Source organism: Rhinoderma darwinii, chromosome 12 (assembly GCF_050947455.1).
Source record: "Rhinoderma darwinii isolate aRhiDar2 chromosome 12, aRhiDar2.hap1, whole genome shotgun sequence".
NCBI lineage: Eukaryota > Metazoa > Chordata > Amphibia > Anura > Rhinodermatidae > Rhinoderma > Rhinoderma darwinii.
Genome location: NC_134698.1, coordinates 5,780,456 through 5,799,380, shown reverse-complemented (window position 1 = coordinate 5,799,380; position 18,925 = coordinate 5,780,456). Strand labels below are relative to the sequence as shown.

Genomic DNA, 18,925 nt, shown 5'->3' with positions numbered 1-18,925 from the left:
TAAGAACAATTCCAATATTTTTTTTCCTACCTTTAAGTAATATATTGTTATTATCGTTACTATTTCCCCCAATGTCTTTAATGTTTTTCGTCTACGTTTGGTGTACGCGCTAAACGCATCCTCAGGGCCTCATTTACCTGACGTATAGTAAACAGGTGTTCTTTTGGCATACGGCGAGGCGGTATATCTTTTTCGTATGGAATAAGGTAGTATACTATGCCATCCTATACAGAGGCAACCCGCAAAAACGTATACCGCATCATATATGGGAGCCTACGGGCAATGTATGCCATGAAAGGCTTCGATCGGAGATCTATACGTTAGGAAACACTCCCGCCGCAGACCTCCGGAAGGCTTGAACGCGGTAAATTCAGCCTCCTCCTCACCGGCGCGCTTCGCCTCCTAGAATCCGGCCTTCTGGGAATCCATAACCGCCATGATTGAGAACGGATTACACTGAACTCTAAATGAAGAAGCAAAAATATATATATAATGCAAAAGATATAATTTTTTTTAATATACATTTGTTTTTAGATACAATCGCATAAAAGTATTACATGTAAACGCGGTAATATTGGGTATTTACATCGGGCGGAAACGGATCCCGTCAAGTTATAAACCACAATTATAACAATACCAATAAAGTTCTAGGAAAAGATTGCCATTACAGTCACGTGACTATTATTCATGACGTCCTGGAAATATTACGAAATATTATTGGGTGTATTTAATAAAGTTGGTTTAAAAAAAAAAAAAAAAAAAAAAATTTGATGTTGCCTATAGCAACTGGTCTTGCACGGTTGCTATGGACTCTGCTGTAAAAAATAAATAAAATACCCATATATCGCCTGTCTGATATAAACACCGGCTGCGGGGGCGATGTGGCATCCTGATTGGCGCGGAGCGACTTCATATTCACATACACGGTAGTGTTTTTATTTTACTTACATTTTCATACACCCGATTATAGAGAATTCTGAGGTAATTCAGGACAGTCCCTTGTTCAGGACCCTAATAGCCGGAGCAGAGTGGTGCTGGAGGACCAAACATGATTGAACATTGTATAATACTTCATTTTCCCAGTGGTGGCGCTGCAGGGAAATGGAACACTTGCTGCCAGGTTCCCTCACAGATCATTGATCGCTGGGCTTTCTAGCGGCAGAACATGTTGCGATCAGCTATCAGGGGACCCTTCTAACAAAATTGACAACTCGCTCACAAAATGGCCACCTCCGTGCACCCCGGTGAGAAGTCATAAAAGAAATCTAGAGAACTTGTTTTCTTTCGTCTCCGCCATGAATTTCGTCCGTGATTTTCTTCACCTTCCTAAATATCGAGAACGCGGCCCTGTGACTCTGATTGAAATAAAAACCGGCAATCAACAATAACAGCACATAGTGAATCCTCTCCACGGAAATTGCCTCTCCAGCCAGGAACCATCTTTTCAATTTTGTGCCCGTATTAATGGCAGGGCGATTTTCTACTTGTTTTACAAATTAATGCTCCTTTCTGCGGGTCAGGAAATCACTCTCATCTTCTAAATAGACCAATCAGACGGGGCGGCCGTCCTCCAATCATGCAGCAGGCAATAGTAAAATGGCTGAAAGCTTCCCAGAACTGTATCTGCTGTAATTGATATATTTATTTCACAGATGGGGGACGGCTGGGACGAGGGCTCGGGGGACGGCTGGGACGAGGGCTCGGGGGACGGCTGGGACGAGGGCTCGGGGGACGGATGGGACGAGGGCTCGGGGGACGGATGGGACGAGGGCTCGGGGGACGGATGGGACGAGGGCTCGGGGGACGGAAGGGACGAGGGCTCGGGGGACGGAAGGGACGAGGGCTCGGGGGACGGAAGGGACGAGGGCTCGGGGGACGGAAGGGACGAGGGCTCGGGGGACGGATGGGACGAGGGCTCGGGGGACGGATGGGACGAGGGCTCGGGGGACGGATGGGACGAGGGCTCGGGGGACGGATGGGACGAGGGCTCGGGGGACGGATGGGACGAGGGCTCGGGGGACGGATGGGACGAGGGCTCGGGGGACGGATGGGACGAGGGCTCGGGGGACGGAAGGGACGAGGGCTCGGGGGACGGAAGGGACGAGGGCTCGGGGGACGGAAGGGACGAGGGCTCGGGGGACGGAAGGGACGAGGGCTCGGGGGACGGAAGGGACGAGGGCTCGGGGGACGGATGGGACGAGGGCTCGGGGGACGGATGGGACGAGGGCTCGGGGGACGGAAGGGACGACGGCTCGGGGCCTCGATTTCACTGGATTTGGGGAGGGGATTAAGGTAATTGATCTTGCTATGATTTTCTGTTCTGATCACTATAAGTAGCCGTGACTGACAGACCTGTCCTATACATTATATGGCTGCAGACATTTTGAAAAACAAAAGCTTTATTGCATCTCATAAATAGCTGACAACTGGCAGAAATGACTTCAGGGAGAAAGTAGATGTAGGATGGATGGCAAATATTCCTAAATACGCCCCGTCCATATATAATCCTATAATTCCTGTCCAGTGCCCCAACCACAGCTTCAACATAAAAACAGCCATAGTGCCCCCTTAACCATGATCGAAACAGTGCCCTAATATATGTAACAGCCATAGTGGCCCCATAACTGACAGCCAAAGTGCCCCATAACAGTGACAGCCACAGTGCCCCCATAATAATGGCAGCCACAGTGCCCCCATAACAGTGACAGCCACAGTACCCCCATAATAATGGCAGCCACAGTGCCCCCATAACAGTGACAGCCACAGTCCTCCTATATTAGTGACAGCCATGGTGCTCTATTGATAATATCTCCGGTCACTGTGACAAGTCAGAAGATGATGTGAAAATGGGTTTGTGTTTGAAGAGACAATACAATTCAACAAATAATAAAAATACATTATATTGGTGCTATAAATATATATACAGGAGGCATAGAATTGTTTACAAGGGTTATTGATCGGCCAAAGTCAATCCCGATGGTGGCTCCTAGACCGGCCCAGTATACTCCCCGGGGCCCCGGCCATGTCAGCCATTGTGTGACTGAGGTAGGACGGTTCATACTGAGGCTGTGGTGAAGACAAAATGGCCGCCTGACAGGCTCAACTGTGAAACGGTGATTAGGGATTTATAAAAATATACCGTATATGCAAATGTGATAAAGAGTCTCTACCGATCTGATTGATACGTGGGTACCATTTGGACATGGCGGCCATTTGTAGTCCTTTTGCTGGGGTTTTTACTTTTTGGCGGCAAAATGCTAAAGGTTAACGTCTTCTGTTTACAGTCGCGGTAATGAAGGGCGGAGGGGTTACATGACGTGACACATTCTGGATTGGAGTCTGGATTTTCTTGGTTTGTCAAGATGTTCTGGTCTAGGTACGTGAAGACACTCCGAGGACTCACTCTCACTCCTGAAAATAGAGAGTCCATTATTATTATTGAGATGAGGAGGGTGCGGGAGGTCAGCATTGAAACGTCTCCCACAAGACCAGATATAGGACTATGAAGTGACACGCATTTCAGAAACAGCCCCTCCCCCCTCTTTTCTTCCTTGTGCTGTCCCATCATCTGCAGGAGCTTCGCAACACTCTTAAGTTACAGCCTGTATTATAGTGCAGAGCTCCAGTCCCAAATTTGCAATCTTCAGAGCTGAAATCTACCAGCATCCCTTGCTTGTTCAGTGTCTGCACAGAGCTTGCTCTGGTGACTTGCATTCTGGGAAAGTCTCCTCTTTACACCAGACACTGTGCAGTAATAGAATGTAAGAATAACTAACACCCCCACATTATAGGAGCACATCTGTTAGTTATGTGTCTTATGGAAGATAGCGGACTGTTGCCAGTAACAACTAGTAGTATAGTGAGTGCAGCTCTGGAGTGTAATACAGGCTATAACTCTGGATCAGTACAGGATAAGTAATGTATGTACACAGTGACTCCACCAGCAGAATAGTGAGTGCAGCTCTGGAGTGTAATACAGGATACAACGCAGGATCAGTACAGGATAAGTAATGTAATGTAGGTACACAGTGACTCCACCAGCAGAATAGTGAGTGCAGCTCTGGATAATACAGGATGTAACTCAGGATCAGTACAGGATAAGTAATGTAATGTATGCACACAGTGACTCCACCAGCAGAATAGTGAGTGCAGCTCTGGAGTATAATACAGGATGTAACTCAGGATCAGTACAGGATAAGTAATGTAATGTATGTACACAGTGACTCCACCAGCAGAATAGTGAGTGCAGCTCTGGAGTATAATACAGGATGTAACTCAGGATCAGTACAGGATAAGTAATGTATGTACACAGTGACTCCACCAGCAGAATAGTGAGTGCAGCTCTGGAGTATAATACAGGATATAACTCAGGATCAGTACAGGATAAGTAATGTAATGTATGTACACAGTGACTCCACCAGCAGAATAGTGAGTGCAGCTCTGGAGTATAATACAGGCTGTAACTCAGGTTCAGTACAGGATAAGTAATGTAATGTATGTACACAGTGACTCCACCAGCAGAATAGTGAGTGCAGCTCTGGAGTATAATACAGGATGTAACTCAGGATCAGTACAAGATGAGTAATGTAATGTACACAGTGACTCCACCAGCAGAATAGTGAGTGTAGCTCTGGAGTATAATACAGGATGTAACTCAGGATCAGTACAGGATAAGTAATGTAATGTATGTACACAGTGACTCCACCAGCAGAATAGTGAGTGCAGCTCTGGAGTATAATACAGGATGTAACTCAGGATCAGTACAGGATAAGTAATGTAATGTATGTACACAGTGACTCCACCAGCAGAATAGTGAGTGCAGCTCTGGAGTATAATACAGGATGTAACTCAGGATCAGTACAGGATAAGTAATGTATGTACACAGTGACTCCACCAGCAGAATAGTGAGTGCAGCTCTGGAGTATAATACAGGATGTAACTCAGGATCAGTACAGGATAAGTAATGTAATGTATGTACACAGTGACTCCACCAGCAGAATAGTGAGTGCAGCTCTGGAGTATAATACAGGATGTAACTCAGGATCAGTACAGGATAAGTAATGTAATGTATGTACACAGTGACTCCACCAGCAGAATAGTGAGTGCAGCTCTGGAGTATAATACAGGATGTAACTCAGGATCAGTACAGGATAAGTAATGTATGTACACAGTGACTCCACCAGCAGAATAGTGAGTACAGCTCTGGAGTATAAATATTACAAAGTGACTCAACTTTTAATGTGTGTTCAAAGGTGAACATTCTTACCTCTCCGCTGCCAATGTCTTCAGCTTTAGGGTTTCATAGTCATGGTTGCCTGATATGTACAGCAGAAGATGTTAGAAAATGTCTCTTATATTTCCATCATTACATATTTCTGCTATAATTAACAGAAATCTAATCACACGGGATGTTTTATAAATTGGCGACATTAAGTCATGAACATGGCATTTACATGGGCAGATGAGATGACATTTTAATTTGTATAAACCAAATCAATTATTTTCACTTGAAGGATTTAATCTGCACTGATACATTGTTACCTGCGCTGATACATTGTTACCTGCGCTGATACATTGTTACCTGCGCTGATACATTGTTACCTGCGCTGATACATTGTTACCTGCGCTGATACATTGTTACCTGCGCTGATACATTGTTACCTGCGCTGATACATTGTTACCTGCGCTGATACATTGTTACCTGCGCTGATACATTGTTACCTGCGCTGATACATTGTTACCTTCGCTGATACATTGTTACCTTCGCTGATACATTGTTACCTGCGCTGATACATTGTTACCTGCGCGGATACATTGTTACCTGCGCTGATACATTGTTACCCGCGCTGATACATTGTTACCCGCGCTGATACATTGTTACCCGCGCTGATACATTGTTACCCGCGCTGATACATTGTTACCCGCGCTGATACATTGTTACCCGCGCTGATACATTGTTACCCGAGCTGATACATTGTTACCCGCGCTGATACATTGTTACCCGCGCTGATACATTGTTACCCGCGCTGATACATTGTTACCCGCGCTGATACATTGTTACCCGCGCTGATACATTGTTACCTTCGCTGATACATTGTTACCCTCGCTGATACATTGTTACCCGCGCTGATACATTGTTACCCGCGCTGATACATTGTTACCCGCGCTGATACATTGTTACCCGCGCTGATACATTGTTACCCGCGCTGATACATTGTTACCCGCGCTGATACATTGTTACCCGCGCTGATACATTGTTACCCGCGCTGATACATTGTTACCCGCGCTGATACATTATTTCCCTCGCTGATACATTGTTAACCGCGCTGATACATTGTTACCCGCGCTGATACATTGTTACCCGCGCTGATACATTGTTACCCGCGCTGATACATTGTTACCTGCGCTGATACATTGTTACCTGCGCTGATACATTGTTACCTGCGCTGATACATTGTTACCTGCGCTGATACATTGTTACCTGCGCTGATACATTGTTACCTGCGCTGATACATTGTTACCTGCGCTGATACATTGTTACCTGCGCTGATACATTGTTACCTGCGCTGATACATTGTTACCTGCGCTGATACATTGTTACCTGCGCTGATACATTGTTACCCGCGCTGATACATTGTTACCCGCGCTGATACATTGTTACCCGCGCTGATACATTGTTACCCGCGCTGATACATTGTTACCCGCGCTGATACATTGTTACCCGCGCTGATACATTGTTACCCGCGCTGATACATTGTTACCCGCGCTGATACATTGTTACCCGCGCTGATACATTGTTACCCGCGCTGATACATTGTTACCTGCGCTGATACATTGTTACCTGCGCTGATACATTGTTACCTGCGCTGATACATTGTAATCTGCGCTGATACATTGTTACCTGCGCTGATACATTGTTACCTGCGTTGATACATTGTTACCTGCGCTGATACATTCGTTACCTGCGCTGATACATTGTTACCTGCGCTGATACATTGTTACCTTCGCTGATACATTGTTACCTTCGCTGATACATTGTTACCTTCGCTGATACATTGTTACCTTCGCTGATACATTGTAATCTGCGCTGATATACTGTTACCTGCGCTGATACATTGTTACCTGCACTGATACACTGTTACCTGCACTGTAATGTGTGGCCCTTAGATGGAGTTAAGGGCCCTGTAATGTTCACTGCAACTTATCTAGGTAAGCATTATGTGAGCTAAACATGACAGCAGCATAAAATCTCCCTTCTGTAATGACGGGGGTGGGAAGACAGACAAGTGAGCCCTAATCTACCCGCCACTCAGTCCCTGCCTACTTGCAACGACCCGCCCTAGGCGACGGGGTACAACTGGGCGACGGTCCCTACACTCAATAAGTGCACGACAGACAAACAGACAAGGGAACACAGAGCTAGGGGGAGAAAGGGGCAGTTGCCCACGGCAACACCGTGAGCAACAAGAGAAGTGAACAAGCCGAGTCAAACCAGGAGTGCACGAGGTACCAAACGCAGAGCCGGAGAGTAGTCAGCAGGCCGGGGTCAATATGAAGCAAGGACAATAGTACAAGAAGCTGCAGCAGGGCCAGGAAACCACATGAGAAGAATCACAAGCAAAGGAGGAACAGGAAAGGCAGGTATAAATAGACAGAGGGCGGGAGCTAGCTCCGTCTGGCCAGGCTGTGATAGGCTCTCCCACTCCGAAGCCTGCCATCCTGAGTGGTGGAAGATGGAGTCAGTCTCACAGGCATAGAAGCAGGTGCAGACTGATTATCTATGGGCGATAACCCCGAAGCTGTGCCTGGCAGATCCTTTACACCTTCTGTCTCTTACCTACGCTGACACATTGTAACAAACTGCAACAGGACTAGCTCTATACAGTATTCATCCGTTGAAAGTAAGCAAGTTTCCATTCATCGACAGCAGCCAGGAAGCTTGTAAATGATGACGAATTGAGCCACAAATTATTTCAGACACTTGCATAAATCTTTATTTATTTGCAGAGTGTGGACTGTCCCTTTAAGGGCGCATGTCATGATTTGCATGTCGTTCCATTATTAATAGAGATTGTGCAGTGGTCACAATTCTGGGTCAATATTAATGTTATGACGTGGGATCCTATGGGATGTGATGTGGGGCGACAGGGTGTACCAGGACCTAATGCCGGGGGGAACCTCCCACACAACTCAATGCCAGTCCGCGGAGGTGCCCCTTTAATAACGCACACAATACTGATACTTACTTTTCTGGGTGTTCTTCAGTGCACAGTTCTGGTAGAACGGTTCTGGTTGCAGGTACGTGTTGTTCAGATTACTAAGAGGTAGAGCCAAAGGTCAGTGCGGATATACAGGGGGATCACTAACCATGCATTCTTATGGTAATGTTCTTAAATATGGGTATTGATGGCTTCCAGTGGTGTCGCTATAGCCTGGTGCTCGAGAGGCCCCTCTGTTATATAAGAAGACCACAATGCTATTACTGGTGCTATGTGAGTCCTTTTGGCCATTTGGAAACAACAACAGAGCCCACATGACAGGCCTGCATGCCCTATTAAGTCCAGATCGGGGGTAAAATGCCCTGAGACCACTACCACCCAGCGGAAACCACCAATATCCAGCCCCTACCACAAGAGTTTGGCTGTGACTGGACCCTGGAGGGTTGGGCAGAACAGTCCACTCCAGTGTCATTTATTACTGATAAAGTCATTTGATTGGCTGGACCTGGGCCCTGTTTGGCAAACAAGTGGGGGCTATAATATTTTGACTAGGAGACCTCCACATAACTGGCACTGATATGGTGCTCTATATTCTAGCTCCAAACTGGCACTGATATGGTGCTCTATATTCTAGCCCCAAACTGGCACTGATATGGTGCTCCATATTCTAGCCCCAAACTGGCACTGATATGGTGCTTTATATTTTAGCCCCAAACTGGCACTGATGTGGTGCTCTATATTCTAGCCCCAAACTGGCACTGATATGGTGCTCTATATTCTAGCTCCAAACTGGCACTGATATGATGCTCTATATTCTAGCCCCAAACTGGCACTGATATGGTGCTCTATATTCTAGCCCCAAACTGGCACTGATATGGCACTCTATATTTTAGCCCCAAACTGGCACTGATATGGTGCTTTATATTTTAGCCCCAAACTGGCATTGATATGGTGCTCTATATTCTAGCTCCAAACTGGCACTGATATGGTGCTCTATATTCTAGCTCCAAACTGGCACTGATATGGTGCTCTATATTCTAGCCCCAAACTGGCACTGATATGGTGCTCTATATTCTAGCCCCAAACTGGCACTGATATGGTACTCTATATTCTAGCCCCAAACTGGCACTGATATGGTACTCTATATTTTAGCCCCAAACTGGCACTGATATGGTGCTCTATATTCTAGCCCCAAACTGGCACTGATCTGGTGCTCTATATTCTAGCCCCAAACTGGTACTGATATGGTGCTCTATATTCTAGCCCCAAACTGGCACTGATATGGTGCTCTATATTCTAGCTCCAAACTGGCACTGATATGATGCTCTATATTCTAGCCCCAAACTGGCACTGATATGGTGCTCTATATTCTAGCCCCAAACTGGCACTGATATGGTGCTCCATATTCTAGCCCCAAACTGGCACTGATATGGTGCTTTATATTTTAGCCCCAAACTGGCACTGATGTGGTGCTCTATATTCTAGCCCCAAACTGGCACTGATATGGTGCTCTATATTCTAGCTCCAAACTGGCACTGATCTGGTGCTCTATATTCTAGCTCCAAACTGGCACTGATATGATGCTCTATATTCTAGCCCCAAACTGGCACTGATATGGTGCTCTATATTCTAGCCCAAAACTGGCACTGATATGGCACTCTATATTTTAGCCCCAAACTGGCACTGATATGGTGCTTTATATTTTAGCCCCAAACTGGCATTGATATGGTGCTCTATATTCTAGCTCCAAACTGGCACTGATATGGTGCTCAATATTCTAGCTCCAAACTGGCACTGATCTGGTGCTCTATATTCTAGCCCCAAACTGGCACTGATATGGTGCTCTATATTCTAGCCCCAAACTGGCACTGATATGGTGCTCTATATTCTAGCCCCAAACTGGCACTGATATGGTACTCTATATTCTAGCCCCAAACTGGCACTGATATGGTACTCTATATTTTAGCCCCAAACTGGCACTGATATGGTGCTCTATATTCTAGCCCCAAACTGGCACTGATCTGGTGCTCTATATTCTAGCCCCAAACTGGTACTGATATGGTGCTCTATATTCTAGCCCCAAACTGGCACTGATATGGTGCTCTATATTCTAGCTCCAAACTGGCACTGATATGATGCTCTATATTCTAGCCCCAAACTGGCACTGATGTGGTGCTCTATATTCTAGCCCCAAACTGGCACTGATATGGTGCTCTATATTCTAGCCCCAAACTGGCACTGATATGGTGCTCTATATTCTAGCCCCAAACTGGCACTGATATGGTGCTTTATATTTTAGCCCCAAACTGGCACTGATATGGTGCTCTATATTCTAGCTCCAAACTGACACTGATATGGTGCTCTATATTCTAGCTCCAAACTGGCACTGATCTGGTGCTCTATATTCTAGCCCCAAACTGGCACTGATATGGTGCTCTATATTCTAGCTCCAAACTGGCACTGATATGGTGCTCTATATTCTAGCTCCAAACTGGCACTGGTATGGTGCTCTATATTCTAGCTCCAAACTGGCACTGATATGGTGCTCTATATTCTAGCTCCAAACTGGCACTTATATGGTGCTCTATATTCTAGCTCCAAACTGGCACTGATATGGTGCTCTATATTCTAGCTCCAAACTCGCACTTATATTGTGCTCTATATTCTAGCCCCAAACTGGCACTGATATGGTGCTCTATATTCTAGCTCCAAACTGGCACTGATATGGTACTCTATATTCTAGCCCCAAACTGCCACTGATATGGTGCTCTATATTCTAGCTCCAAACTGGCACTGATATGGTGCTCTATATTCTAGCCCCAAACTGGCACTGATCTGGTGCTCTATATTCTAGCCCCAAACTGGTACTGATATGGTGCTCTATATTCTAGCCCCAAACTGGCACTGATATGGTGCTCTATATTCTAGCTCCAAACTGGCACTGATATGGTGCTCTATATTCTAGTTCCAAACTGGCACTGATATGGTGCTCTATATTCTAGTTCCAAACTGGCACTGATATGGTGCTCTATATTCTAGCCCCAAACTGGCACTGATATGGTGCTCTATATTCTAGCCCCAAACTGGCACTGATATGGTGCTCTATATTCTAGCTCCAAACTGGCACTGATATGGTACTCTATATTCTAGCCCCAAACTGGCACTGATATGGTGCTCTATATTCTAGCTCCAAACTGGCACTGATATGGTGCTCTATATTCTAGCCCCAAACTGGCACTGATCTGGTGCTCTATATTCTAGCCCCAAACTGGTACTGATATGGTGCTCTATATTCTAGCCCCAAACTGGCACTGATATGGTGCTCTATATTCTAGCCCCAAACTGGCACTGATATGGTGCTCTATATTCTAGCCCAAAACTGGCACTGATATGGCACTCTATATTTTAGCCCCAAACTGGCACTGATATGGTGCTTTATATTTTAGCCCCAAACTGGCATTGATATGGTGCTCTATATTCTAGCTCCAAACTGGCACTGATATGGTGCTCAATATTCTAGCTCCAAACTGGCACTGATCTGGTGCTCTATATTCTAGCCCCAAACTGGCACTGATATGGTGCTCTATATTCTAGCCCCAAACTGGCACTGATATGGTGCTCTATATTCTAGCCCCAAACTGGCACTGATATGGTACTCTATATTCTAGCCCCAAACTGGCACTGATATGGTACTCTATATTTTAGCCCCAAACTGGCACTGATATGGTGCTCTATATTCTAGCCCCAAACTGGCACTGATCTGGTGCTCTATATTCTAGCCCCAAACTGGTACTGATATGGTGCTCTATATTCTAGCCCCAAACTGGCACTGATATGGTGCTCTATATTCTAGCTCCAAACTGGCACTGATATGATGCTCTATATTCTAGCCCCAAACTGGCACTGATGTGGTGCTCTATATTCTAGCCCCAAACTGGCACTGATATGGTGCTCTATATTCTAGCCCCAAACTGGCACTGATATGGTGCTCTATATTCTAGCCCCAAACTGGCACTGATATGGTGCTTTATATTTTAGCCCCAAACTGGCACTGATATGGTGCTCTATATTCTAGCTCCAAACTGACACTGATATGGTGCTCTATATTCTAGCTCCAAACTGGCACTGATCTGGTGCTCTATATTCTAGCCCCAAACTGGCACTGATATGGTGCTCTATATTCTAGCTCCAAACTGGCACTGATATGGTGCTCTATATTCTAGCTCCAAACTGGCACTGGTATGGTGCTCTATATTCTAGCTCCAAACTGGCACTGATATGGTGCTCTATATTCTAGCTCCAAACTGGCACTTATATGGTGCTCTATATTCTAGCTCCAAACTGGCACTGATATGGTGCTCTATATTCTAGCTCCAAACTCACACTTATATTGTGCTCTATATTCTAGCCCCAAACTGGCACTGATATGGTGCTCTATATTCTAGCTCCAAACTGGCACTGATATGGTACTCTATATTCTAGCCCCAAACTGCCACTGATATGGTGCTCTATATTCTAGCTCCAAACTGGCACTGATATGGTGCTCTATATTCTAGCCCCAAACTGGCACTGATGTGGTGCTCTATATTCTAGCCCCAAACTGGCACTGATATGGTGCTCTATATTCTAGCCCCAAACTGGCACTGATATGGTGCTCTATATTCTAGCCCCAAACTGGCACTGATATGGTGCTTTATATTTTAGCCCCAAACTGGCACTGATATGGTGCTCTATATTCTAGCTCCAAACTGACACTGATATGGTGCTCTATATTCTAGCTCCAAACTGGCACTGATCTGGTGCTCTATATTCTAGCCCCAAACTGGCACTGATATGGTGCTCTATATTCTAGCTCCAAACTGGCACTGATATGGTGCTCTATATTCTAGCTCCAAACTGGCACTGGTATGGTGCTCTATATTCTAGCTCCAAACTGGCACTGATATGGTGCTCTATATTCTAGCTCCAAACTGGCACTTATATGGTGCTCTATATTCTAGCTCCAAACTGGCACTGATATGGTGCTCTATATTCTAGCTCCAAACTCACACTTATATTGTGCTCTATATTCTAGCCCCAAACTGGCACTGATATGGTGCTCTATATTCTAGCTCCAAACTGGCACTGATATGGTACTCTATATTCTAGCCCCAAACTGCCACTGATATGGTGCTCTATATTCTAGCTCCAAACTGGCACTGATATGGTGCTCTATATTCTAGCCCCAAACTGGCACTGATCTGGTGCTCTATATTCTAGCCCCAAACTGGTACTGATATGGTGCTCTATATTCTAGCCCCAAACTGGCACTGATATGGTGCTCTATATTCTAGCTCCAAACTGGCACTGATATGGTGCTCTATATTCTAGTTCCAAACTGGCACTGATATGGTGCTCTATATTCTAGTTCCAAACTGGCACTGATATGGTGCTCTATATTCTAGCCCCAAACTGGCACTGATATGGTGCTCTATATTCTAGCCCCAAACTGGCACTGATATGGTGCTCTATATTCTAGCTCCAAACTGGCACTGATATGGTACTCTATATTCTAGCCCCAAACTGGCACTGATATGGTGCTCTATATTCTAGCTCCAAACTGGCACTGATATGGTACTCTATATTCTAGCCCCAAACTGGCACTGATATGGTACTCTATATTCTAGCCCCAAACTGCCACTGATATGGTGCTCTATATTCTAGCTCCAAACTGGCACTGATATGGTGCTCTATATTCTAGCCCCAAACTGGCACTGATATGATGCTCTATATTCTAGCCCCAAACTGGCACTGATATGGTGCTCTATATTCTAGCCCCAAACTGGCACTGATATGGTGCTCTATATTCTAGCCCCAAACTGGCACTGATATGATGCTCTATATTCTAGCCCCAAACTGGCACTGATATGGTGCTCTATATTCTAGTTCCAAACTGGCACTGATATGGTGCTCTAGCAGAAATGCTTAAATGTTATAATCTTCATCATTTATGAATGACAATGCGATATGTGATTTAACCAGCTCCATTACCTGTTGGCATGAGGAAGATTTCTAGAACATACGGCGGCGGTGTCGGTCTCCTCGCAGTCCTCGGAGTATGCATTAGTAACCACTGTGAGGGTGTCTGAGTCGTCCTCCTCCCCAGCTGCATCTGTAAAATAAAGCAGCAGGTCCTCTACAGCTGTTCCCTTTGTGCAGAGAATAGATTGACGTTCTTTTTAGAAAAACACAGGAGGAATGAGGCGACAGTAAAATCATACCACTAAACAGGTGCAAAGACAAATCTGCCGCAGGTGGAGCAGGTGCATTGCTACGGGGAGTACTGACAGCGCAGACACTTAGAGTAATTTGCGAGACGCCAGTCCCTCCCCGGGTGTTTCCTACCTGCAGTCATGTTAGATGTGTTTAGTCATCTACTTGCTTGGTCAAAATATCTCAGATCTAGAACAAGGACTTTTGATGTCCTCTACCTGTTGAGAGTTTGAATCCCTATCTACACCACCGATCTAAAGACTATTATTATTCAATGGATGATTATACGCTGAACAGCCACTTTATTAGACACCCCCGGCCCATTAATGATTGGAGCTTCCTAACGTGTCCGAACGCACCACTCGTCTTTCCTCAGCATGGATCGGCTATAACCGCAGGCAACCAGTTCCGTCGCCATTGCTGTCTAAGTGAAACACAAAGGCAAGACTCCAGTGGGCAAAAATGGGATCGTAGAGCAATGGAAAGATATCGCCTGGCCAGATAATCCAGATTTCTGTGGCACCCTGCAAACGGGAAGGTCAGAATTTGGCGCAACCAGCGTGAATCCATGAACCCGTCCTGTCAGGTGTGAACAGTTCAGCAGGTGGAGTAATGGTGGGGAATGTTTTCTGGGCAGGCCCTGGTACCTCTGATACCTGTGATTGAACAATGTGGCCGACCAAGTCCATCTCTTCTTGGCGGCTGTTTGCTTTATGGCAGGAGGACACTTTACTGTAAGAAGTGAAACTGTCCACATGCGCCAATATTCCTGCAGAACGATTTCCACGCCCAGTGGCTTCTATGTCACCGCAAATTACTGCGGTTCTGAAGGCCAAAGGAGGTCCAACACCCTACTAGATGGGGGTCCCTAATAAAGTGGCCATTCAATGTATATCCAGCCAGAAGACCAAGACTAGTCCACCCTGAAGGCAACTATTTGGGTAGATGGTATCTAGATTTGAGCCAATTTTTATGGTCGCTTCTTAGCATTGAGCCCAAAGGAGCCCACAGCAAATAGGTCTCCATAACAAAAATCTAAATTGACCCCCTGGTGCTGCTTCATGCCTTCACAGCCCTGACGCCAAAACAGGGAAGGCCAGCAATTTGTTTGCCCATCACCCCACTCCCATCAATTAAAGGAGGACATAGTGCATGATCGTGCCGCCAGTATATCCAGTTAAAGAGATGGTCCGCTTTGGACAATACTTTTTTGTTAGAAGGGTCTCCCCACTGCTGGGACCACCACCAATCAGCTGTAACCTATGGAGGAATCTGGCAGCAAGTGTTTAATTTTTCTGCAGCGCCACCACAGGGGAAATGAAGTATTACACTGTTCTCATTGAAATCAATGGCTGTCCATGTAATACGAAGGCACGCTGGGTCCTCCAGAGTAAAAGACGCTCTTTGTAGCTGCTCTTCAGTCTTTTTGGTATCAGATGTAATAATTATCATTATGATGGATCATTGTTGGTCATACAAAAAAAAAATATTATGAAAAATAGAGAAAATTTATCAAACATAATTATATCAGTCAGTGAAAAACGGCCCAAATTGATCAAAATGGGGATGGTGGATTAATATTTTTGACGCAACCTGTCAGACACGGAAATCTGATTACTATGGCAATAAGAGATGGAGAAAGCTTCTGGTTTGAGTCCTGCCAAGAATCCTTGACCTTTCGATGACCATTCAGCCTTGGCGTAAAGACCTGAGACACAGTCTTGTTGCTAGCGACTTGTTGTCTGACAGCCCCACGTGTAACGGTTTGGCAATGTATCCATAGCAACCGCACGTCTCACATGACCTAAGTCTTCCGGTCAAGCTGGAATTGCTAATGATATTCCTCATGCGTCCTACGTTAGTGATCAGATTTTTCTTAAATATATCTGACATCAAGACAATCGGAGCCGAAAACCTACCGGACACTCTAATTCCTGACGTTGGCTTCCCATTGGCTCTAGTGGTCACCCTGGTTTTGATAGTTGCATACATCTCTTCAGGCTGTGGTGGGCGACTCATTCTTCTGGACGGTCTTCGAGATCTGAAGAAGCGATCAAATGGTAAACGGAGAATGGGAACAAAAGAGTTTTATGAAAATTCACAATTATAGCATGTCGACTAGACGTGATGAGTGTGGTGAGAATGATCATGAGAAGGTCCAGGCCCCCGAAATTGTTGGAGAGGTGGTCACATATGCATGGTCAGGCTCTACTGAAATGAATGGTGGATACAAATAAAAGTTAGTGCTCACACTCCGAAAACCCTGGACCTTCAATGGGCTATTTGCCCAACTTTTTGATGGGCTCCTAGACCTCACCGGTTCATGAGGCCTAGGGTTTCATTAAATCCTGCCTTCCCTTTTTTAACATTTTTGGCTTTAGGGCCAGACTTTGCTGGGTACGGCCCGTGTGACTGCATAGGGTGCGATCCTTGGTGACTGACAGGGAAAACAGAAGAACATTGTGCTGATTGGGCACTGTACGTGGACGCTTTGTGAATAGGAACTCCGTGGGTATTGTGTGAGAGCTCGATAAAAAAGGTATAAAAAGAGTGGATTGCCAAATTAAATTTTCATAGGGGGCAGTGTTCAGTCAGAAACGCTGAGTTTTTTTTTACAGCGTCTCCTACCATGGCCACAGTGCTTTGTGAGTGCTGTTTGGGTATTATGTGGGTATTGTATAGAGACATGGGGTGGTCATTAAAGTACATGTTCACATGGGGGGCTATGGAGGCCTGCTCTTTTTTTGGCCTAATTCTTTATATATATATAATCTTTATTTTGTTTTACGCTTAGACAATCACGACAAACTTCTTCATGGGCACGCAAGCCCAACAATAAAAATAGACCTATAAAGAGACGGCATATCTTTTGAAAAATATAGTCCAAAAGCAATATAATAAGAACTGCATTCGCTTTGTTGGCCTTATTCTTGTTAAAGGTATAGAAATGTCAGATTTGTACTCACTGTTGGGCGTCTTGTAGAGACGTCATGGCGGCATACCCTTGGTTCATACTTGATGGGTGCCCTGCGAGCTTCGTCCCAGGGATCTTCCCAGCAAAGCCTCTCTAGATAATGCAACGAATGACAATTTATATCACAGCTAAAAATAATATCATTTTACATTTCTGTGCTAGAACCAAACAATGACCAGCCCAGCTGTGCCCGGGGGATTACTCAGCCGCTACGGAGGAGTAATGCAGTTGGGAGATCTTTAATGATATAATGTACTTCTAGAGAAATATTAAAATGTGTCTGTGCGCCCGAGTCCTTCGGTGCAGTCGCTGTGTGCTGTCTTTTTCTGACTTATACTTTTGTCAGCCATATTAACTGTCAGGGGACTGCCTTTTCTGTCACCCGGTCACCCAGAGTTTTGTCCCTTTCTCAGTCCTCCTTGGAAAGTGGAGTTTAATAGTGACATCAGTGGAGGAAGTAGTTAACTTCTCTGTTATGGCGCCGGTGGTGCTCAAGACCACAACCCCAAACAATCGCTAACACATGGGTGAAGCACGCATCAATACTGACAGAAAACAAGAGGCACAAGTAAATCACCAGTGGATGAGCATAAATGAACACTGAAGGTAGTTGAAGATGGAGACGATGCACAAATAGAGTGGATGGCAGATGAATAGCATGCAAATAGTTAACAGACAACTGGACAGTGAACAAGAATAACAGAACTCATAGACTGTGTGTTAGGGATCTGCCAGGTACTTCATCTAGCTATACTCCTGGGATTAATCAATCCACACCTGAGGCCAGACCTGCTCGACTGACACCATCTCCCACCAACCAGGGTGGCAGGCTCAGGAGTGGGAGAGCCTATCACGGCCTGGTCTCTCGGAGTTAGCTCCGCCCCCTGCCCTTTATTACCTGCCCTGTGCTCTCCCTCAGTGCTTGTAATTCTTTTGGATTCCTGGCCCCACTGCTGCTTGCTCCAGCCTGCTTCTGCCGTGCTTCTGCCTTGCTGCAGTTCTGCTTGACCTGCTTGCTTGCCCTGGCTTGCTTCTGTCTCCGTGCCTGCTCGGGTGTACTCACTTCGTCCTGGTCCTGACTGTTCGTTCGCCGCCCCGTTTCCTCGTGGCGTTCCGTGGCTACTGCCCCTTCCCTTGCGTGTTCCCTGTTTGTCTTCCTGTGCACTTAGCCAGCGTAGGGACCGCCGCCCAGTTGTACCTCGTCGCCTAGGGCGGGTCGTTGCAAGTAGGCAGGGACAGGGCGGTGGGTAGATTAGGGCTCACTTTCCCTTCACCTCCTTCCTGCCATTACACTGTGAATATTATCCCACAGCAGGGTAAGACAACAGCTTGGCAGCAGAACAAACGCTCAGAAAAGGCAAACAAACTAGTGGAACTACTGATTCCCAGGATACACATAAAACCACTTTACAAAAACTAGATCTCTCAGAGGACCAACAGGTCCCACAGTACAAACAAACACATAGACAAGAACAAAGTC

The 18,925-nt window shown here is 45.7% G+C and overlaps 1 protein-coding gene across 1 annotated transcript in view; it reads right to left on the bottom strand.

The window, feature by feature from the left end:
• Positions 1-2,410: 2,410 nt before the first annotated feature.
• LOC142665029 (uncharacterized) overlaps positions 2,411-18,925 on the bottom strand; it is a 40,306-nt gene continuing 23,791 nt past the window's right edge. The window contains exons 6-11 of the mRNA XM_075844564.1: positions 17,438-17,538; positions 16,391-16,512; positions 14,250-14,370; positions 8,247-8,317; positions 5,267-5,315; positions 2,411-3,411 (exon numbers count right to left, since the gene is read on the bottom strand). Of these exons, the coding sequence (XP_075700679.1) occupies positions 3,309-3,411; positions 5,267-5,315; positions 8,247-8,317; positions 14,250-14,370; positions 16,391-16,512; positions 17,438-17,538 (567 nt within the window). The 3' untranslated portion in view covers positions 2,411-3,308. The remainder of the gene's footprint in view (positions 3,412-5,266; positions 5,316-8,246; positions 8,318-14,249; positions 14,371-16,390; positions 16,513-17,437; positions 17,539-18,925) is intronic.